Source organism: Pseudophryne corroboree, chromosome 4 (assembly GCF_028390025.1).
Source record: "Pseudophryne corroboree isolate aPseCor3 chromosome 4, aPseCor3.hap2, whole genome shotgun sequence".
Classification (NCBI taxonomy): domain Eukaryota; kingdom Metazoa; phylum Chordata; class Amphibia; order Anura; family Myobatrachidae; genus Pseudophryne; species Pseudophryne corroboree.
The window spans coordinates 2,003,429-2,027,473 of NC_086447.1; the positions used below are offsets into that span (position 1 = coordinate 2,003,429).

General features: G+C 53.3%; 1 protein-coding gene across 7 annotated transcripts in view; it reads right to left on the reverse strand.

Annotated features, from left to right (window-relative positions):
• IFT172 (intraflagellar transport 172) overlaps window positions 1-24,045 on the reverse strand; it is a 553,694-nt gene that overhangs the window by 96,750 nt on the left and 432,899 nt on the right. For 3 of the 7 annotated variants that reach the window (XM_063914906.1, XM_063914905.1, XM_063914908.1), the window contains 5 exons: window positions 22,968-23,078; window positions 13,873-13,992; window positions 12,196-12,291; window positions 6,800-6,859; window positions 6,560-6,658 (listed from right to left, as the gene is read on the reverse strand). In XM_063914906.1, the coding sequence (XP_063770976.1) occupies window positions 6,560-6,658; window positions 6,800-6,859; window positions 12,196-12,291; window positions 13,873-13,992; window positions 22,968-23,078 (486 nt within the window). Of the gene's footprint in view, window positions 1-6,559; window positions 6,659-6,799; window positions 6,860-12,195; window positions 12,292-13,872; window positions 13,993-20,014; window positions 20,252-20,362; window positions 20,459-22,967; window positions 23,079-24,045 lie in introns of those variants that run through there. The other 4 variants (XM_063914907.1, XM_063914909.1, XM_063914910.1 and 1 more) reach the window with 4 other exon arrangements.

Below are 24,045 nucleotides of genomic sequence, written 5' to 3' on the forward strand. Positions count from 1 at the left end.
CCCAGTGAGCGGAGGACGAAAGTCACAGAGAGAGGAGGACGAGAGTCACAGAGAGAGGAGGACGAGAGTCCCAGAGAGAGGAGGACGAGAGTCCCAGAGAGAGGAGGACGAGAGTCCGGAGGACGAGAGTCCCAGAGAGAGGAGGACGAGAGTCCGGAGGACGAGAGTCCCAGAGAGAGGAGGACGAGAGTCCCAGAGAGAGGAGGACGAGAGTCCCAGAGAGAGGAGGACGAGAGTCCGGAGGACGAGAGTCCCAGAGAGAGGAGGACGAGAGTCCCAGAGAGAGGAGGACGAGAGTCCCAGAGAGAGGAGGACGAGAGTCCCAGAGAGAGGAGGACGAGAGTCCCAGAGAGAGGAGGACGAGCGTCACAGAGAGAGGAGGACGAGCGTCACAGAGAGAGGACAAAAGTCACAGAGAGAGGAGGACGAGCGTCCCAGAGAGAGGAGGACGAGCGTCACAGAGAGAGGAGGACGAGCGTCACAGAGAGAGGACAAAAGTCACAGAGAGAGGAGGACGAGCGTCACAGAGAGAGGAGGTCACAGAGAGAGGAGGTCACAGAGAGAGGAGGACAAGAGTCACAGAGAGAGGAGGACTAGAGTCACAGAAAGAAAAGGACGAGAGTCCCAGAGAGAGGAGGACGAGAGTCCCAGAGAGAGGAGGACGAGAGTCCCAGAGAGAGGAGGACGAGAGTCCCAGAGAGAGGAGGACGAGAGTCCCAGAGAGAGGAGGACGAGAGTCCCAGAGAGAGGAGGACGAGAGTCCCAGAGAGAGGAGGACGAGAGTCCCAGAGAGAGGAGGACGAGCGTCCCAGAGAGAGGAGGACGAGCGTCCCAGAGAGAGGAGGACGAGCGTCCCAGAGAGAGGAGGACGAGCGTCACAGAGAGAAGGACGAGCGTCACAGAGAGAAAAGGACGAGCGTCACAGAGAGAGGACGAGCGTCACAGAGAGAGGAGGACGAGCGTCACAGAGAGAGGAGGACGAGCGTCCCAGAGAAAGGAGGACGAGCGTCCCAGAGAGAGGAGGACGAGCGTCACAGAGAGAGGAGGACGAGCGTCACAGAGAGAGGAGGACGAGCGTCACAGAGAGAGGAGGACGAGCGTCACAGAGAGAGGAGGACGAGCGTCTCAGAGAGAGGAGGACGAGAGTCCCAGAGAGAGGAGGTCACAGAGAGAGGAGGACGAGAGTCACAGAGAGAGGAGGACGAGAGTCACAGAGAGAGGAGGACGAGAGTCACAGAGAGAGGAGGACGAGCGTCACAGAGAGAGGAGGACGAGAGTCACAGAGAGAGGAGGACGAGCGTCACAGAGAGAGGAGGTCACAGAGAGAGGAGGACGAGAGTCACAGAGAGAAAAGGACGAGCGTCACAGAGAGAAAAGGACGAGCGTCACAGAGAGAAAAGGACGAGCGTCACAGAGAGAGGACAAGAGTCACAGAGAGAGGAGGACAAGATTCACAGAGAGAGGAGGACGAGAGTCACAGAGAGAGGAGGACGAGAGTCACAGAGAGAGAAGGACGAGAGTCACAGAGAGAGGAGGTGAGTAACAGAGAGAGGAGGTGAGTAACAGAGAGAGGAGGTGAGTAACAGAGAGAGGAGGTGAGTAACAGAGAGAGGAGGTGAGTAACAGAGAGAGGAGGTGAGTAACAGAGAGGAGGTGAGTAATAGAGAGAGGAGGTGAGTAACAGAGAGAGGATGAGAGTCACAGATAGAGAAGGTGAGTAACAGAGAGAGGATGAGAGTCACAGATAGAGGAGGTGAGTAACAGAGAGAGGATGAGACTCACAGAGAGAGGAGGACGAGACTCACAGAGAGAGGAGGACGAGAGTCACAGAGAGAGAAGGACGAGAGTCACAGAGAGAGAAGGACGAGAGTCACAGAGAGAGGAGGACGAGAGTCACAGAGAGAGGAGGACGAGAGTCACAGAGAGAGGAGGACGAGAGTCACAGAGAGAGGAGGACGAGAGTCACAGAGAGAGGAGGACGAGAGTCACAGAGAGAGGAGGACGAGAGTCACAGAGAGAGGAGGACGGGAGTCACAGAGAGAGGAGGACGGGAGTCACAGAGAGAGGAGGACGGGAGTCACAGAGAGAGGAGGACGAGAGTCCCAGAGAGAGGAGGTCACAGAGAGAGGAGGACGAGAGTCCCAGAGAAAGGAGGACGAGCGTCCCAGAGAGAGGACGATCAGCGTCACAGAGAGAGGAGGACGAGCGTCACAGAGAGAGGACGACGAGCGTCACAGAGAGAGGAGGACGAGCGTCACAGAGAGAGGAGGACGAGCGTCACAGAGAGAGGACGAGCGTCACAGAGAGAGGAGGACGAGCGTCACAGAGAAAGGAGGACGAGCGTCCCAGAGAGAGGAGGACGAGCATCACAGAGAGAGGAGGACGAGAGTCACAGAGAGAGGAGGACGAGCGTCACAGAGAGAGGAGGACGAGAGTCCCAGAGAGAGGAGGTCACAGAGAGAGGAGGACGAGCGTCACAGAGAGAGGACAAGAGTCACAGAGACAGGAGGACGAGAGTCACAGAGAGAAAAGGACGAGAGTCACAGAGATAAAAGGACGAGAGTCACAGAGAGAGGACAAGAGTCACAGAGAGAGGAGGACGAGCGTCACAGAGAGAGGAGGACGAGCGTCACAGAGAGAGGACAAGAGTCACAGAGAGAGGAGGACGAGCGTCACAGAGAGAGGACAAGAATCACAGAGAGAGGAGGACGAGAGTCACAGAGAGAGGAGGACGAGCGTCCCAGAGAGAGGAGGACGAGAGTCCCAGAGAGAGGAGGACGAGAGTCCCAGAGAGAGGAGGACGAGAGTCCCAGAGAGAGGAGGACGAGAGTCCCAGAGAGAGGAGGACGAGAGTCCCAGAGAGAGGAGGACGAGAGTCCCAGAGAGAGGAGGACGAGAGTCCCAGAGAGAGGAGGACGAGAGTCCCAGAGAGAGGAGGACGAGAGTCCCAGAGAGAGGAGGACGAGAGTCCCAGAGAGAGGAGGACGAGCGTCCCAGAGAGAGGAGGACGAGCGTCCCAGAGAGAGGAGGACTAGAGTCCCAGAGAGAGGAGGACGAGCGTCACAGAGAGAGGAGGACGAGAGTCACAGACAGAGGAGGTGAGTCACAGAGAGAGGAGGACGAGAGTCACAGAGAGAGGAGGACGAGAGTCACAGAGAGAGGAGGACGAGAGTCACAGAGAGAGGAGGTGAGTCACAGAGAGAAAAGGACGAGAGTCAGAGAGAAAAGGACGACAGTCACAGACAGAGGAGGATGAGAGTCACAGAGAGAGGAGGACGAGAGTCACAGACAGAGGAGGTGAGTCACAGAGAGAGGAGGACGAGAGTCACAGAGAGAGGAGGACGAGAGTCACAGAGAGAGGAGGTGAGTCACAGAGAGAAAAGGACGAGAGTCAGAGAGAAAAGGACGACAGTCACAGACAGAGGAGGATGAGAGTCACAGAGAGAGGAGGATGAGAGTCACAGAGAGAGGATGACGAGAGTCACAGAGAGAGGAGGACGAGAGTCACAGAGAGAGGAGGACGAGAGTCACAGAGAGAGGAGGACGAGAGTCACAGAGAGAGGAGGACGAGAGTCACAGAGAGAGGAGGACGAGAGTCACAGAGAGAGGAGGACGAGAGTCACAGAGAGAGGAGGACGAGAGTCACAGAGAGAGGAGGACGAGCGTCCCAGAGAGAGGAGGTGAGTAACAGAGAGAGGAGGACGAGTCACAGAGAGAGGAGGACGAGCGTCACAGAGAGAAAAGGACGAGCGTCACAGAGAGAGGACAAGAGTCACAGAGAGAGGAGGACAAGATTCACAGAGAGAGGAGGACGAGAGTCACAGAGAGAGGAGGACGAGAGTCACAGAGAGAGAAGGACGAGAGTCACAGAGAGAGGAGGTGAGTAACAGAGAGAGGAGGTGAGTAACAGAGAGAGGAGGTGAGTAACAGAGAGAGGAGGTGAGTAACAGAGAGAGGAGGTGAGTAACAGAGAGAGGAGGTGAGTAACAGAGAGGAGGTGAGTAATAGAGAGAGGAGGTGAGTAACAGAGAGAGGATGAGAGTCACAGATAGAGAAGGTGAGTAACAGAGAGAGGATGAGAGTCACAGATAGAGGAGGTGAGTAACAGAGAGAGGATGAGACTCACAGAGAGAGGAGGACGAGACTCACAGAGAGAGGAGGACGAGAGTCACAGAGAGAGAAGGACGAGAGTCACAGAGAGAGAAGGACGAGAGTCACAGAGAGAGGAGGACGAGAGTCACAGAGAGAGGAGGACGAGAGTCACAGAGAGAGGAGGACGAGAGTCACAGAGAGAGGAGGACGAGAGTCACAGAGAGAGGAGGACGAGAGTCACAGAGAGAGGAGGACGGGAGTCACAGAGAGAGGAGGACGGGAGTCACAGAGAGAGGAGGACGGGAGTCACAGAGAGAGGAGGACGAGAGTCCCAGAGAGAGGAGGTCACAGAGAGAGGAGGACGAGAGTCCCAGAGAAAGGAGGACGAGCGTCCCAGAGAGAGGACGATCAGCGTCACAGAGAGAGGAGGACGAGCGTCACAGAGAGAGGACGACGAGCGTCACAGAGAGAGGAGGACGAGCGTCACAGAGAGAGGAGGACGAGCGTCACAGAGAGAGGACGAGCGTCACAGAGAGAGGAGGACGAGCGTCACAGAGAAAGGAGGACGAGCGTCCCAGAGAGAGGAGGACGAGCATCACAGAGAGAGGAGGACGAGAGTCACAGAGAGAGGAGGACGAGCGTCACAGAGAGAGGAGGACGAGAGTCCCAGAGAGAGGAGGTCACAGAGAGAGGAGGACGAGCGTCACAGAGAGAGGACAAGAGTCACAGAGACAGGAGGACGAGAGTCACAGAGAGAAAAGGACGAGAGTCACAGAGATAAAAGGACGAGAGTCACAGAGAGAGGACAAGAGTCACAGAGAGAGGAGGACGAGCGTCACAGAGAGAGGAGGACGAGCGTCACAGAGAGAGGACAAGAGTCACAGAGAGAGGAGGACGAGCGTCACAGAGAGAGGACAAGAATCACAGAGAGAGGAGGACGAGAGTCACAGAGAGAGGAGGACGAGCGTCCCAGAGAGAGGAGGACGAGAGTCCCAGAGAGAGGAGGACGAGAGTCCCAGAGAGAGGAGGACGAGAGTCCCAGAGAGAGGAGGACGAGAGTCCCAGAGAGAGGAGGACGAGAGTCCCAGAGAGAGGAGGACGAGAGTCCCAGAGAGAGGAGGACGAGAGTCCCAGAGAGAGGAGGACGAGAGTCCCAGAGAGAGGAGGACGAGAGTCCCAGAGAGAGGAGGACGAGAGTCCCAGAGAGAGGAGGACGAGAGTCCCAGAGAGAGGAGGACGAGCGTCCCAGAGAGAGGAGGACGAGCGTCCCAGAGAGAGGAGGACTAGAGTCCCAGAGAGAGGAGGACGAGCGTCACAGAGAGAGGAGGACGAGAGTCACAGACAGAGGAGGTGAGTCACAGAGAGAGGAGGACGAGAGTCACAGAGAGAGGAGGACGAGAGTCACAGAGAGAGGAGGACGAGAGTCACAGAGAGAGGAGGTGAGTCACAGAGAGAAAAGGACGAGAGTCAGAGAGAAAAGGACGACAGTCACAGACAGAGGAGGATGAGAGTCACAGAGAGAGGAGGACGAGAGTCACAGACAGAGGAGGTGAGTCACAGAGAGAGGAGGACGAGAGTCACAGAGAGAGGAGGACGAGAGTCACAGAGAGAGGAGGTGAGTCACAGAGAGAAAAGGACGAGAGTCAGAGAGAAAAGGACGACAGTCACAGACAGAGGAGGATGAGAGTCACAGAGAGAGGAGGATGAGAGTCACAGAGAGAGGATGACGAGAGTCACAGAGAGAGGAGGACGAGAGTCACAGAGAGAGGAGGACGAGAGTCACAGAGAGAGGAGGACGAGAGTCACAGAGAGAGGAGGACGAGAGTCACAGAGAGAGGAGGACGAGAGTCACAGAGAGAGGAGGACGAGAGTCACAGAGAGAGGAGGACGAGAGTCACAGAGAGAGGAGGACGAGAGTCACAGAGAGAGGAGGACGAGCGTCCCAGAGAGAGGAGGTGAGTAACAGAGAGAGGAGGACGAGTCACAGAGAGAGGAGGACGAGAGTCACAGAGAGAGGAGGACGAGAGTCACAGACAGAGGAGGTGAGTCACAGACAGAGGAGGTGAGTCACAGGCAGAGGAGGTGAGTCACAGGCAGAGGAGGTGAGTCACAGGCAGAGGAGGTGAGTCACAGGCAGAGGAGGTGAGTCACAGGCAGAGGAGGACGAGAGTCACAGAGAGAGGAGGTGAGTAACAGAGAGGAGGACGAGCGTCCCAGACAGAGGAGGACGAGCGTCCCAGAGAGAGGAGGACGAGAGTCACAGAGAGAGGAGGACGAGAGTCACAGAGAGAGGAGGACGAGAGTCACAGAGAGAGGAGGACGAGAGTCACAGAGAGAGGAGGACGAGAGTCACAGAGAGAGGAGGACGAGAGTCACAGAGAGAGGAGGTGAGTAACAGAGAGAAGAGGGCGAGAGTCACAGAGAGGAGGTGATTAGCAGTGAGGAGGATGAGGCACATGTTACTCACTGGGACATGCTGCTTGGCAGGGAGTGGAACCTCAAAGGGAATGTCTGTGTATTGAAAATCTGTGTGATCCAGGGCATCTAGACTTCCCTCTTCAATGGCCTGTAGAACAGATAATATACGTTACTAGCACAAGGTCCCCTCTTTCCAGTCTCTGAAGGTCTCCCTGGAGAGAGGATACACCATGCAGTGCCCTACACCCGTCACTGCACCTACATTATTACACCATGCAGACATACTTACATCTACGAGGTCCAGAAACCTGTTCAGGAAGATGAACGCTGAGTTTTCCCAGCCTATTACCTGCCGAGGAGAGAGAGACAGCGTATTACACACACAGGCCGGGGAAGAGACACCCTGAGTACACACAGAGAGGTACACACAACCCGGGGGAAAGACACCCTGAGTACACACAGACCGGGGAAGAGGCACCCTGAGTACAAACAGAGAGGTACACACAGCCCGGGGGAAAGAGACACCCCGAGTACACACAGAGAGGTACACAGGCCGGGGGGAAGAGACACCCTGAGTACACACAGAGAGGTACACACAGCCGGGGGGAAGAGACACCCTGAGTACACACAGAGAGGTACACACAGCCCGGGGGAAGAGACACCCTGAGTACACACAGAGAGATACACACAGGCCGGGGGGAAGAGACACCCTGAGTACACACAGAGAGGTACACAGGCCGGGGGGGAAGAGACACCCTGAGTACACACAGAGAGGTACACACAGGCCGGGGGAAAGAGACACCCTGAGTACACACAGAGAGGTAGACACAGGCCGGGGGGAAGAGACACCCTGAGTACACCCAGAGAGGTACAAACAGCCCGGGGGAAAGAGACACCCTGAGTACACACAAAGAGGTACACACAGCCCGGGGGAAAGAGACACCCTGAGTACACACAGAGATACACAGGCCGGGGGAAGAGACACCCTGAGTACACACAGACCGGGGGAGAGACACTCTGAGTACACACAGAGAGGTACACACAGGCCGGGGGAAAGAGACACCCTGAGTACACACAGAGAGGTAGACACAGGTCGGGGGAGACACACCCGGAGTACACACAGACCGGGGGGAAGAGACACCCCAAGTACACACAGAGGTAGACACAGGCCGGGGGGAGAGCCTCCCTGAGTACACACAGAGAGGTACACACAGCCCGGGGGAAAGAGACACCCTGAGTACACACAGAGAGGTACACAGGCTGGGGGAAGAGACACCCTGAGTACACACAGAGAGGTAGACACAGGCCGGGGGAGAGCCACCCCGAGTACACACACAGAGGTACACACAGACCGGGGGAGAGGCACCCCGAGTACACACAGAGAGGTAGACACAGGCCGGGGGAGAGCCACCCTGAGTACACACAGACCGGGGGAGAGACACCCTGAGTACACACAGAGAGGTAGACACAGGCCGGGGGAAGAGACACCCTGAGTACACATAGACCGGGGGAAGAGACACCCTGAGTACACACAGAGGTACACACAGGCCGGGGGAAGAGACACCCTGAGTACACACAGACCGGGGGAGAGGCACCCTGAGTACACACAGAGAGGTACACAGGCCGGGTGGAAGAGATACCCTGAGTACACGCAGACCGGGGAAGGGGCACCCTGAGTACACACAGGAGGTACACACAGGCCGGGGGAAGAGACACCCTGAGTACACACAGACCGGGGAAGAGGCACCCTGAGTACACACAGAGAGGTACACACAGGCCGGGGGGAAGAGCCACCCTGAGTACACACAGAGAGGTACACAGGCCGGGGGGAAGAGACACCCTGAGTACACACAGATAGGTATACACAGGCCGGGGGAGAGACAACCCGAGTACACACAGAGAGGTAGACACAGACCGGGGGAGAGGCACCCTGAGTACACACAGAGAGGTAGACACAGACCGGGGGAGAGGCACCCTGAGTACACACAGAGAGGTAGACACAGGCCGGGGTAGAGACACCCTGAGTACACACAGACCGGGGGAGAGGCACCCTGAGTACACATAGACCGGGGCAGAGACACCCTGAGTACACACAGAGAGGTACACAGGCCGGGGGAAAGAGACACCCTGAGTACACACAGAGAGGTAGACACAGGCCGGGGGAGAGGCACCCTGAGTACACACAGAGAGGTAGACACAGACCGGGGGAGAGGCACCCCGAGTACACACAGAGAGAGGTAGACACAGGCCGGGGGAGAGACACCCCAAGTACACACAGAGAGGTAGACACAGACCGGGGGAGAGGCACCCTGAGTACACACAGAGAGGTAGACAAAGACCGGAAGAGAGGCACCCTGAGTACACACACAGAGGTACACACAGGCCGGGGGAAGAGACACCCTGAGTACACACAGAGGTACACACAGGCCGGGGGAAGAGACACCCTGAGTACACACAGACCGGGGGAGAGGCACCCTGAGTACACATAGACCGGGGGAGAGACACCCTGAGTACACACACAGAGGTACACACAGGCCGGGGGAGAGACACCCTGAGTACACACAGAGAGGTACACACAGGCCGGGGGAGAGACACCCTGAGTATACACAGACCAGGGGAGAGGCACCCTGAGTACAAACAGAGAGGTACACAGGCCGGGTTGAAGAGACACCCTGAGTACACGCAGACCGAGGGAGAGGCACCCTGAGTACACACAGAGGTACACACAGGCCGGGGGAAGAGACACCCTGAGTACACACAGACCGGGGAAGAGGCACCCTGGGTACACACAGAGAGGTACACACAGGCCGGGGGGAACAGACACCCTGAGTACACACAGAGAGGTAGACAAAGGCCGGGGGGAAGAGACACCCTGAGTACACACAGAGAGGTACACACAGGCCGGGGGAGAGACACCCTGAGTACACACAGAGAGGTACACACAGGCCGGGGGAGAGACACCCTGAGTACACACAGAGAGGTACACACAGGCCGGGGGAGAGACACCCTGAGTACACACATACCGGGGGGAAGAGACACCCTGAGTACACACAGAGAGGTAGACAGAGGTCGGGGGGGAGAGACACCCTGAGTACACACAGAGAGGTAGACACAGACCGGGGGAGAGGCACCCTGAGTACACACACAGAGGTACACACAGGCCGGGGGAAGAGACACCCTGAGTACACACAGAGGTACACACAGGCCGGGGGAAGAGACACCCTGAGTACACACAGACCGGGGGAGAGGCACCCTGAGTACACATAGACCGGGGGAGAGACACCCTGAGTACACACACAGAGGTACACACAGGCCGGGGGGAGAGCCACTCTGAGTACACACAGAGGTACACACAGGCCGGGGGAAGAGACACCCTGAGTACACACAGGCCGGGGGAAGAGACACCCTGAGTACACACAGACCGGGGGAGAGGCACCCTGAGTACACACAGAGAGGTACACAGGCCGGGTGGAAGAGACACCCTGAGTACACGCAGACCGGGGGAGAGGCACCCTGAGTACACACAGGCCGGGGGAAGAGACACCCTGAGTACACACAGACCGGGGAAGAGGCACCCTGAGTACACACAGGCCGGGGGGGGAAGAGACACCCTGAGTACACACAGAGAGGTACACAGGCCGGGGGGAAGAGACACCCTGAGTACACACAGAGAGGTACACACAGGCCGGGGGAGAGACACCCTGAGTACACACAGAGAGGTACACACAGGCCGGGGGAGAGACACCCTGAGTACACACAGACCGGGGGAGAGGCACCCTGAGTACACACAGAGAGGTACACAGGCCGGGTGGAAGAGACACCCTGAGTACACGCAGAGGTACACACAGGCCGGGGGAAGAGACACCCTGAGTACACACAGACCGGGGAAGAGGCACCCTGAGTACACACAGAGAGGTACACACAGGCCGGGGGGAACAGACACCCTGAGTACACACAGAGAGGTAGACAAAGGCCGGGGGGAAGAGACACCCTGAGTACACACAGAGAGGTACACACAGGCCGGGGGAGAGACACCCTGAGTACACACAGGCCGGGGGAGAGACACCCTGAGTACACACAGAGAGGTAGACAAAGGCCGGGGGAGAGACACCCTGAGTACACACAGGCCGGGGGAGAGACACCCTGAGTACACACAGAGAGGTAGACAAAGGCCGGGGGGAAGAGACACCCTGAGTACACACAGAGAGGTACACACAGACCGGGGGGAAGAGACACCCTGAGTACACACAGAGAGGTAGACAAAGGCCGGGGGGAAGAGACACCCTGAGTACACACAGAGAGGTAGACAAAGGCCGGGGGGAAGAGACACCCTGAGTACACACAGAGAGGTACACACAGACCGGGGGGAAGAGACACCCTGAGTACACACAGAGAGGTAGACACAGGTCGGGGGGAGAGACACCCTGAGTACACACAGAGAGGTAGACACAGACCGGGGGAGAGGCACCCTGAGTACACACACACACAGAGGTACACACAGGCCGGGGGAAGAGACACCCTGAGTACACACAGAGGTACACACAGGCCGGGGGAAGAGACACCCTGAGTACACACAGACCGGGGGAGTGACACCCTGAGTACACACAGAGGTACACACAGGCCGGGGGAAGAGACACCCTGAGTACACACAGGCCGGGGGAAGAGACACCCTGAGTACACACAGACCGGGGGAGAGGCACCCTGAGTACACACAGAGGTACACACAGGCCGGGGGAAGAGACACCCCGAGTACACACAGACCGGGGAAGAGGCACCCTGAGTACACACAGGCCGGGGGGAAGAGACACCCTGAGTACACACAGAGAGGTACACAGGCCGGGGGGAAGAGACACCCTGAGTACACACAGAGAGGTACACACAGGCCGGGGGAGAGACACCCTGAGTACACACAGAGAGGTACACACAGGCCGGGGGAGAGACACCCTGAGTACACACAGAGAGGTACACAGGCCGAGTGGAAGAGACACCCTGAGTACACGCAGACCGGGGGAGAGGCACCCTGAGTACACACAGAGGTACACACAGGCCGGGGGAAGAGACACCCTGAGTACACAAAGACCGGGGAAGAGGCACCCTGAGTAAACACAGAGAGGTACACACAGGCCGGAGGGAAGAGACACCCTGAGTACACACAGAGAGGTTGACAAAGGCCGGGGGAAGAGACACCCTGAGTACACACAGAGAGGTACACACAGGCCGGGGGAGAGACACCCTGAGTACACACAGAGAGGTACACACAGGCCGGGGGAGAGACACCCTGAGTACACACAGAGAGGTAGACACAGGCCGGGGGAGAGGCACCCTGAGTACACACACAGAGGTACACACAGGCCGGGGGAAGAGACACCCTGAGTACACACAGAGGTAGACACAGGCCGGGGGAAGAGACACCCTGAGTACACACAGAGAGGTAGACACAGGCCGGGGGGGGGGGGGGGGGGGACACCCTGAGTACACACAGAGAGGTACACACAGGCCGGGGGAAAGAGACACCCTGAGTACACACAGAGAGGTAGACACAGGCACATAAAGAGACAGATACAGGCTGAGGAGAGACATTTTGATTACATGGAAATAGGAAATGAGAAGTAGAGAGACATCCCGGGATGTGTGTGACAGACATGTACAGAATATCACACACACACAATGACATACGGACAATACCTTAGCGGCCATTCCAGCCTCATAGAAAGCCTTGTCCGCAGGCAGCAGATCTGTGTGACGCAGGAGGGCGACGCAGAGCTTCACCGCCATGACGTCCTGCCGGGAACAGGAATAAGCCACAAGGTAAGCAGACAATCCATGGGGGAAGGGGGGGGGGGGGGGTGAGAGACAGTGAGGAGAGACAGAAGGGAGCATCGGTGAGGAAATATGAGAGAGACAGATGGGAGCGACAGTAAGGAGACGTGAGAGAGACAGATGGGAGAGAGTGAGGAGACGTGAGAGAGACAGATGGGAGAGAGTGAGGAGACGTGAGAGAGACAGATGGGAGAGAGTGAGGAGACGTGAGAGAGACAGTGAGCAGATGGGAGAGAGTGAAGATACGTGAAAGAGACAGTGAGCAGATGGGAGAGACAGTGAGCAGATGGGAGAGACAGTGAGGAGAAGTGGGAGTGACAGTGAGATGTGAGAGACAGTGAGATGTGAGAGAGACAGATGGGAGAGACAGTGAGCAGATGGGAGAGACAGTGAGGAGAAGTGGGAGTGACAGTGAGATGTGAGAGACAGTGAGGAGATGTGAGAGAGACAGATGGGAGAGACAGTGAGATGTGAGAGACAGTGAGGAGACGTGAGAGACACAGTGAGAAGAAGTGGGAGTGAAAGTGAGATGTGAGAGACAGTGAGAAGACGTGAGAGTGACAGTGAGGAGACGTGAGAGAGACAGTGAGAAGTGGGACAGACAGTGAGGAGAGAAAGTGAGGAGAGACAGAAGGGAGCATCGTGAGGAAATATGAGAGATACAGATGGGAGAGAGTGAGGAGACGTGAGAGAAACTGATGGGAGAGACAGTGAGCAGACGTGAGAGAGACAGATGGGAGAGACAGTGAGGAGACGTGAGAGAGACAGATGGGAGAGACAGTGAGGAGACGTGAGAGAGACAGATCATATGATAGAGAGATAGTGTGAGACAGTAGAGAGGGAGGAAGAGTGTGCGAGAGACAGAGTGGGAAAAAGAACACATAGAGGAGACATCCTCCATCAGCCTACACTAACACCACCCAAACCAACCTCTTTCCAATGTCATCTCCAGCCGTCTCATACTGGATGTCTCAGCACTTCCAGACCTCATCATGGCCAAGGCCAGATTCCCCCCCAATACACAATCCCTCCTCTGGGGACCCTCCAATCCCACCTCTCATTCTCACTACCTCCAACTCCAGAACATCTCCCTCCCTTACACCCAATGTCACCAATTCCCGCAGAGACTACTGTAACCTCCCCCTCTCTCATCACCCCTGTGCCCTCTCCGCCTCACTATACCCCAATCACTCCATTACACTCGCCTATAAGACTTTACCAGTCACGCCAGCTGTAGCCAGGCCTGTGGCACCTTTACAGCGTTGCAGTCCTCCCTCCCCCATTAGTATGTTAGCTCTCACAGGCAGGGCCCTCTGTTCTTCTCCTGCACACTAGTGCTCCGCTCCCCTTCTGTCAGGGTACGGTATAGGGTCGGAGAGTACTCCTGCCCTTATTCTCCCATATTGTCACCCTCTGCTGAGTCTTTCTGGAGCCTTACAATTAGGTTATTATAATTAGGAGGACAAACATGTATAGTTGTTATAACCTGGGGGGAGAGGAGAGAGAGAGAGAGAGAGACAGAGAGGGTGACGTGGCGCTCACCAGTTGCTGGACACCCTGCGCTGCAGAACGCGTGGAGTAATAATGAGCAATCAGCATCATCTGCTCAAACTCGTGGTGTGCCGGAGAATTCACCTCGCTGCCCTTCACCATATTGTCACACTGCAGAGACAGGACATCACTTACACACTCACATCTCATCACCTCGCTGCCCTTCACCATATTGTCACACTGCAGAGACAGGACATCACTTACACACTCACATCTCATCACCTCGCTGCCCTTCACCATATTGTCACACTGCAGAGACAGGAATCAGTTACACACTCACATCTCATTACCTCGCTGCCCTTCACCATATTGTCACACTGCAGAGACAGGAATCAGTTACACACTCACATCTCATTACCTCGCTGCCCTTCACCATATTGTCACACTGCAGAGACAGCACATCAGTTACACACTCACATCTCATCACCTCGCTGCCCTTCACCATATTGTCACACTGCAGAGACAGGACATCCGTTACACACTCACATCTCATCACCTCGCTGCCCTTCACCATATTGTCACACTGCAGAGACAGGACGTCACTTACACACTCACATCTCATCACCTCGCTGCCCTTCACCATATTGTCACACTGCAGAGACAGGACATCCGTTACACACTCACATCTCATCACCTCGCTGCCCTTCACCATATTGTCACACTGCAGAGACAGGACGTCACTTACACACTCACATCTCATCACCTCGCTGCCCTTCACCATATTGTCATACTGCAGAGACAGGACATCAGTTACACACTCACATCTCATCACCTCGCTGCCCTTCACCATATTGTCACACTGCAGAGACAGGACATCCGTTACACACTCACATCTCATCACCTCGCTGCCCTTCACCATACTGTCACACTGCAGAGACAGGAATCAGTTACACACTCACATCTCATCACCTCGCTGCCCTTCACCATATTGTCACACTGCAGAGACAGGACATCAGTTACACACTCACATCTCATCACCTCGCTGCCCTTCACCATATTGTCACACTGCAGAGACAGGACATCAGTTACACACTCACATCTCATCACCTCGCTGCCCTTCACCATATTGTCACACTGCAGAGACAGGACATCAGTTACACACTCACATCTCATCACCTCGCTGCCCTTCACCATATTGTCACACTGCAGAGACAGGAATCAGTTACACACTCACATCTCATCACCTCGCTGCCCTTCACCATATTGTCACACTGCAGAGACAGGAATCAGTTACACACTCACATCTCATCACCTCGCTGCCCTTCACCATATTGTCACACTGCAGAGACAGTACATCACTTACACACTCACATCTCATCACCTCGCTGCCCTTCACCATATTGTCGCACTGCAGAGACAGGACATCAGTTACACACTCACATCTCATCACCTCGCTGCCCTTCACCATATTGTCACACTGCAGAGACAGGACATCCGTTACACACTCACATCTCATCACCTCGCTGCCCTTCACCATATTGTCACACTGCAGAGACAGGAATCACTTACACACTCACATCTCATCACCTCGCTGCCCTTCACCATATTGTCACACTGCAGAGACAGGACATCCGTTACACACTCACATCTCATCACCTCGCTGCCCTTCACCATATTGTCACACTGCAGAGACAGGACATCACTTACACACTCACATCTCATCACCTCGCTGCCCTTCACCATATTGTCACACTGCAGAGACAGGAATCAGTTACACACTCACATCTCATCACCTCGCTGCCCTTCACCATATTGTCACACTGCAGAGACAGGACATCCGTTACACACTCACATCTCATCACCTCGCTGCCCTTCACCATATTGTCACACTGCAGAGACAGGACATCACTTACACACTCACATCTCATCACCTCGCTGCCCTTCACCATATTGTCACACTGCAGAGACAGGAATCAGTTACACACTCACATCTCATCACCTCGCTGCCCTTCACCATATTGTCACACTACAGAGACAGGACATCACTTACACACTCACATCTCATCACCTCGCTACCCTTCACCATATTGTCGCACTGCAGAGACAGTACATCCGTTACACACTCACATCTCATCACCTCGCTGCCCTTCACCATATTGTCACACTGCAGAGACAGCACATCCGTTACACACTCACATCTCATCACCTCGCTGCCCTTCACCATATTGTCACACTGCAGAGACAGGACATCCGTTACACACTCACATCTCATCACCTCGCTGCCCTTCACCATATTGTCACACTGCAGAGACAGGACATCACTTACACACTCACATCTCATCACCTCGCTGCCCTTCACCATATTGTCACACTGCAGAGACAGGAATCAGTTACACACTCACATCTCATCACCTCGCTGCCCTTCACCATATTGTCACACTACAGAGACAGGACATCACTTACACACTCACATCTCATCACCTCGCTACCCTTCACCATATTGTCGCACTGCAGAGACAGTACATCCGTTACACACTCACATCTCATCACCTCGCTGCCCTTCACCATATTGTCACACTGCAGAGACAGCACATCCGTTACACACTCACATCTCATCACCTCGCTGCCCTTCACCATATTGTCACACTGCAGAGACAGGACATCACTTACACACTCACATCTCATCACCTCGCTGCCCTTCACCATATTGTCACACTGCAGAGACAGCACATCCGTTACACACTCACATCTCATCACCTCGCTGCCCTTCACCATATTGTCACACTGCAGAGACAGGACATCCGTTACACACTCACATCTCATCACCTCGCTGCCCTTCACCATATTGTCACACTGCAGAGACAGGACATCCGTTACACACTCACATCTCATCACCTCGCTGCCCTTCACCATATTGTCACACTGCAGAGACAGGAATCAGTTACACACTCACATCTCATCACCTCGCTGCTCTTCACCATATTGTCACACTGCAGAGACAGGACATCCGTTACACACTCACATCTCATCACCTCGCTGCCCTTCACCATATTGTCACACTGCAGAGACAGGACATCAGTTACACACTCACATCTCATCACCTCGCTGCCCTTCACCATATTGTCACACTGCAGAGACAGGAATCACTTACACACTCACATCTCATCACCTCGCTGCCCTTCACCATATTGTCACACTGCAGAGACAGGAATCAGTTACACACTCACATCTCATCACCTCGCTGCCCTTCACCATATTGTCACACTGCAGAGACAGGACATCACTTACACACTCACATCTCATCACCTCGCTGCCCTTCACCATATTGTCACACTGCAGAGACAGTACATCAGTTACACACTCGCATCTCATCACCTCGCTGCCCTTCACCATATTGTCACACTGCAGAGACAGGACATCCGTTACACACTCACATCTCATCACCTCGCTGCCCTTCACCATATTGTCACACTGCAGAGACAGGACATCACTTACACACTCACATCTCATCACCTCGCTGCCCTTCACCATATTGTCACACTACAGAGACAGGACATCAGTTACACACTCACATCTCATCACCTCGCTGCCCTTCACCATATTGTCACACTGCAGAGACAGGACATCACTTACACACTCACATCTCATCACCTCGCTGCCCTTCACCATATTGTCACACTGCAGAGACAGGACATCCGTTACACACTCACATCTCATCACCTCGCTGCCCTTCACCATATTGTCACACTGCAGAGACAGGACATCCGTTACACACTCACATCTCATCACCTCGCTGCCCTTCACCATATTGTCACACTGCAGAGACAGGAATCAGTTACACACTCACATCTCATCACCTCGCTGCCCTTCACCATATTGTCACACTGCAGAGACAGGACATCACTTACACACTCACATCTCATCACCTCGCTGCCCTTCACCATATTGTCACACTGCAGAGACAGGACATCACTTACACACTCACATCTCATCACCTCGCTACCCTTCACCATATTGTCACACTGCAGAGACAGCACATCAGTTACACACTCACATCTCATCACCTCGCTGCCCTTCACCATATTGTCACACTGCAGAGACAGGACATCCGTTACACACTCACATCTCATCACCTCGCTGCCCTTCACCATATTGTCACACTGCAGAGACAGGACATCCGTTACACACTCACATCTCATCACCTCGCTGCCCTTCACCATATTGTCACACTGCAGAGACAGGACATCACTTACACACTCACATCTCATCACCTCGCTGCCCTTCACCATATTGTCACACTGCAGAGACAGTACATCCGTTACACACTCACATCTCATCACCTCGCTACCCTTCACCATATTGTCGCACTGCAGAGACAGCACATCAGTTACACACTCACATCTCATCACCTCGCTGCCCTTCACCATATTGTCACACTGCAGAGACAGGACATCCGTTACACACTCACATCTCATCACCTCGCTGCCCTTCACCATATTGTCACACTGCAGAGACAGTACATCCGTTACACACTCACATCTCATCACCTCGCTGCCCTTCACCATATTGTCACACTGCAGAGACAGGACATCACTTACACACTCACATCTCATCACCTCGCTGCCCTTCACCATATTGTCACACTGCAGAGACAGTACATCCGTTACACACTCACATCTCATCACCTCGCTGCCCTTCACCATATTGTCACACTGCAGAGACAGGACATCACTTACACACTCACATCTCATCACCTCGCTGCCCTTCACCATATTGTCGCACTGCAGAGACAGTACATCCGTTACACACTCACATCTCATCACCTCGCTGCCCTTCACCATATTGTCACACTGCAGAGACAGCACATCCGTTACACACTCACATCTCATCACCTCGCTGCCCTTCACCATATTGTCACACTGCAGAGACAGGACATCAGTTACACACTCACATCTCATCACCTCGCTGCCCTTCACCATATTGTCACACTGCAGAGACAGGAATCAGTTACACACTCACATCTCATCACCTCGCTGCCCTTCACCATATTGTCACACTGCAGAGACAGGACATCCGTTACACACTCACATCTCATCACCTCGCTGCCCTTCACCATATTGTCACACTGCAGAGACAGGACATCCGTTACACACTCACATCTCATCACCTCGCTGCCCTTCACCATATTGTCACACTGCAGAGACAGGACATCCGTTACACACTCACATCTCATCACCTCGCTGCCCTACACCATATTGTCACACTACAGAGACAGGACATCACTTACACACTCACATCTCATCACCTCGCTGCCCTTCACCATATTGTCACACTGCAGAGACAGGACATCACTTACACACTCACATCTCATCACCTCGCTGCCCTTCACCATATTGTCACACTGCAGAGACAGGACATCACTTACACACTCACATCTCATCACCTCGCTGCCCTTCACCATATTGTCACACTGCAGAGACAGGAATCAGTTACACACTCACATCTCATCACCTCGCTGCCCTTCACCATATTGTCACACTGCAGAGACAGGACATCCGTTACACACTCACATCTCATCACCTCGCTACCCTTCACCATATTGTCACACTGCAGAGACAGGAATCACTTACACACTCACATCTCATCACCTCGCTGCCCTTCACCATATTGTCACACTGCAGAGACAGGACATCCGTTACACACTCACATCTCATCACCTCGCTGCCCTTCACCATATTGTCACACTGCAGAGACAGGAATCAGTTACACACTCACATCTCATCACCTCGCTGCCCTTCACCATATTGTCACACTGCAGAGACAGGACATCCGTTACACACTCACATCTCATCACCTCGCTGCCCTTCACCATATTGTCACACTGCAGAGACAGCACATCAGTTACACACTCACATCTCATCACCTCGCTGCCCTTCACCATATTGTCACACTGCAGAGACAGGACATCCGTTACACACTCACATCTCATCACCTCGCTGCCCTTCACCATATTGTCACACTGCAGAAACAGGAATCAGTTATACACTCACATCTCATCACCTCGCTGCCCTTCACCATATTGTCACACTGCAGAGACAGGAATCAGTTACACACTCACATCTCATCACCTCGCTGCCCTTCACCATATTGTCGCACTGCAGAGACAGGACATCACTTACACACTCACATCTCATCACCTCGCTGCTCTTCACCATATTGTCACACTGCAGAGACAGGAATCAGTTACACACTCACATCTCATCACCTCGCTGCTCTTCACCATATTGTCACACTGCAGAGACAGGACATCACTTACACACTCACATCTCATCACCTCGCTGCCCTTCACCATATTGTCACACTGCAGAGACAGGACATCACTTACACACTCACATCTCATCACCTCGCTGCTCTTCACCATATTGTCACACAGCAGAGACAGGACATCACTTACACACTCACATCTCATCACCTCGCTACCCTTCACCATATTGTCACACTGCAGAGACAGGACATCACTTACACACTCACATCTCATCACCTCGCTGCCCTTCACCATATTGTCACACTGCAGAGACAGTACATCCGTTACACACTCACATCTCATCACCTCGCTGCTCTTCACCATATTGTCACACTGCAGAGACAGGAATCAGTTACACACTCACATCTCATCACCTCGCTGCCCTTCACCATATTGTCACACTGCAGAGACAGGACATCCGTTACACACTCACATCTCATCACCTCGCTGCCCTTCACCATATTGTCACACTGCAGAGACAGCACATCCGTTACACACTCACATCTCATCACCTCGCTGCCCTTCACCATATTGTCACACTGCAGAGACAGGACATCACTTACACACTCACATCTCATCACCTCGCTGCCCTTCACCATATTGTCACACTGCAGAGACAGGACATCACTTACACACTCACATCTCATCACCTCGCTGCCCTTCACCATATTGTCACACTGCAGAGACAGGACATCCGTTACACACTCACATCTCATCACCTCGCTGCCCTTCACCATATTGTCACACTGCAGAGACAGGACGTCACTTACACACTCACATCTCATCACCTCGCTGCCCTTCACCATATTCACATTACCAGGTCATACAGCATGTACAGTACAGCACCAGGTACATTACCAGGTCATACAGCATGTACAGTACAGCACCAGGTACATTACCAGGTCATACAGCATGTACAGTACAGCACCAGGTACATTACCAGGTCATACAGCATGTACAGTACAGCACCAGGTACATTACCAGGTCATACAGCATGTACAGTACAGCACCAGGTACATTACCAGGTCATACAGCATGTACAGCACCAGGTACATTACCAGGTCTTACAGCATGTACAGTACAGCACCAGGTACATTACCAGGTCATACAGCATGTACAGTACAGCACCAGGTACATTACCAGGTCATACAGCATGTACAGTACAGCACCAGGTACATTACCAGGTCATACAGCATGTACAGTACAGCACCAGGTACATTACCAGGTCATACAGCATGTACAGTACACCACCAGGTACATTACCAGGTCATACAGCATGTACAGTACACCACCAGGTACATTACCAGGTCATACAGCATGTACAGTACACCACCAGGTACATTACCAGGTCATACAGCATGTACAGTACAGCACCAGGTACATTACCAGGTCATACAGCATGTACAGTACAGCACCAGGTACATTACCAGGTCATACAGCATGTACAGTACACCACCAGGTACATTACCAGGTCATACAGCATGTACAGTACACCACCAGGTACATTACCAGGTCATACAGCATGTACAGTACACCACCAGGTACATTACCAGGTCATACAGCATGTACAGTACAGCACCAGGTACATTACCAGGTCATACAGCATGTACAGTACAGCACCAGGTACATTACCAGGTCATACAGCATGTACAGTACAGCACCAGGTACATTACCAGGTCTTACAGCATGTACAGTACAGCACCAGGTACATTACCAGGTCATACAGCATGTACAGTACACCACCAGGTACATTACCAGGTCATACAGCATGTACAGTACACCACCAGGTACATTACCAGGTCATACAGCATGTACAGTACAGCACCAGGTACATTACCAGGTCATACAGCATGTACAGTACAGCACCAGGTACATTACCAGGTCATACAGCATGTACAGTACAGCACCAGGTACATTACCAGGTCATACAGCATGTACAGTACAGCACCAGGTACATTACCAGGTCATACAGCATGTACAGTACAGCACCAGGTACATTACCAGGTCATACAGCATGTACAGTACAGCACCAGGTACATTACCAGGTCATACAGCATGTACAGTACAGCACCAGGTACATTACCAGGTCTTACAGCATGTACAGTACAGCACCAGGTACATTACCAGGTCATACAGCATGTACAGTACAGCACCAGGTACATTACCAGGTCATACAGCATGTACAGTACCAGGTACATTACCAGGTCATACAGCATGTACAGTACAGCACCAGGTACATTACCAGGTCTTACAGCATGTACAGTACAGCACCAGGTACATTACCAAGTCATACAGCATGTACAGTACAGCACCAGGTACATTACGAGGTCATACAGCATGTACAGTACAGCACCAGGTACATTACCAGGTCATACAGCATGTACAGCACCGGGCACATTACCAGGTCATACAGCATGTACAGTACAGCTCCGGGCACATTACCAGGTCATACAGCATGTACAGTACAGCACCAGGTACATTACCAGGTCATACAGCATGTACAGTACAGCACCAGGTACATTACGAGGTCATACAGCATGTACAGCACCGGGCACATTACCAGGTCATACAGCATGTACAGTACAGCACCGGGCACATTACCAGGTCATACAGCATGTACAGTACAGCACCGGGCACATTACCAGGTCATACAGCATGTACAGTACAGCACCAGGTACATTACCAGGTCATACAGCATGTACAGTACAGCACTGGGCACATTACCAGGTCATACAGCATGTACAGTACAGCACCAGGTACATTACCAGGTCATACAGCATGTACAGTACAGCACCAGGTACATTACCAGGTCATACAGCATGTACAGCACCGGGCACATTACCAGGTCATACAGCATGTCCCTCAGCTTTGCCCATGTATGGTAGACTTCGGCACAATTCATTCCCTCTGCATTCACCATTTCCACAAAGATCCGCTTATAGATGTTGAAATTCTAAAAAGGTAAAAACAGCTTAAATGTTTCCAGTATTTGTAATACAGAGACAGTGTAACAGCTGCTATTACTGTACATGACGCAGCGTGTGTAATACAGAGACAGTGTAACAGCTGCTATTACTATACATGACGCAGCGTGTGTAATACAGAGACAGTGTAACAGCTGCTATTACTGTACATGACGCAGCGTGTGTAATACAGAGACAGTGTAACAGCTGCTATTACTGTACATGACGCAGCGTGTGTAATACAGAGACAGTGTAACAGCTGCTATTACTGTACATGACGCAGCGTGTGTAATACAGAGACAGTGTAACAGCTGCTATTACTGTACATGACGCAGCGTGTGTAATACAGAGACAGTGTAACAGCTGCTATTACTATACATGACGCAGCGTGTGTAATACAGAGACAGTGTAACAGCTGCTATTACTGTACATGACGCAGCGTGTGTAATACAGAGACAGTGTAACAGCTGCTATTACTGTACATGACGCAGCGTGTGTAATACAGAGACAGTGTAACAGCTGCTATTACTGTACATGACGCAGCGTGTGTAATACAGAGACAGTGTAACAGCTGCTATTACTATACATGACGCAACGTGTGTAATACAGAGACAGTGTAACAGCTGCTATTACTGTACATGACGCAGCGTGTGTAATACAGAGACAGTGTAACAGCTGCTATTACTGTACATGACGCAGCGTGTGTAATACATAGACAGTGTAACAGCTGCTATTACTGTACATGACGCAGCGTGTGTAATACAGAGACAGTGTAACAGCTGCTATTACTGTACATGACGCAGCGTGTGTAATACAGAGACAGTGTAACAGCTGCTATTACTGTACATGACGCAGCGTGTGTAATACAGAGACAGTGTAACAGCTGCTATTACTGTACATGACTCAGCGTGTGTAATACAGAGACAGTGTAACAGCTGCTATTACTGTACATGACGC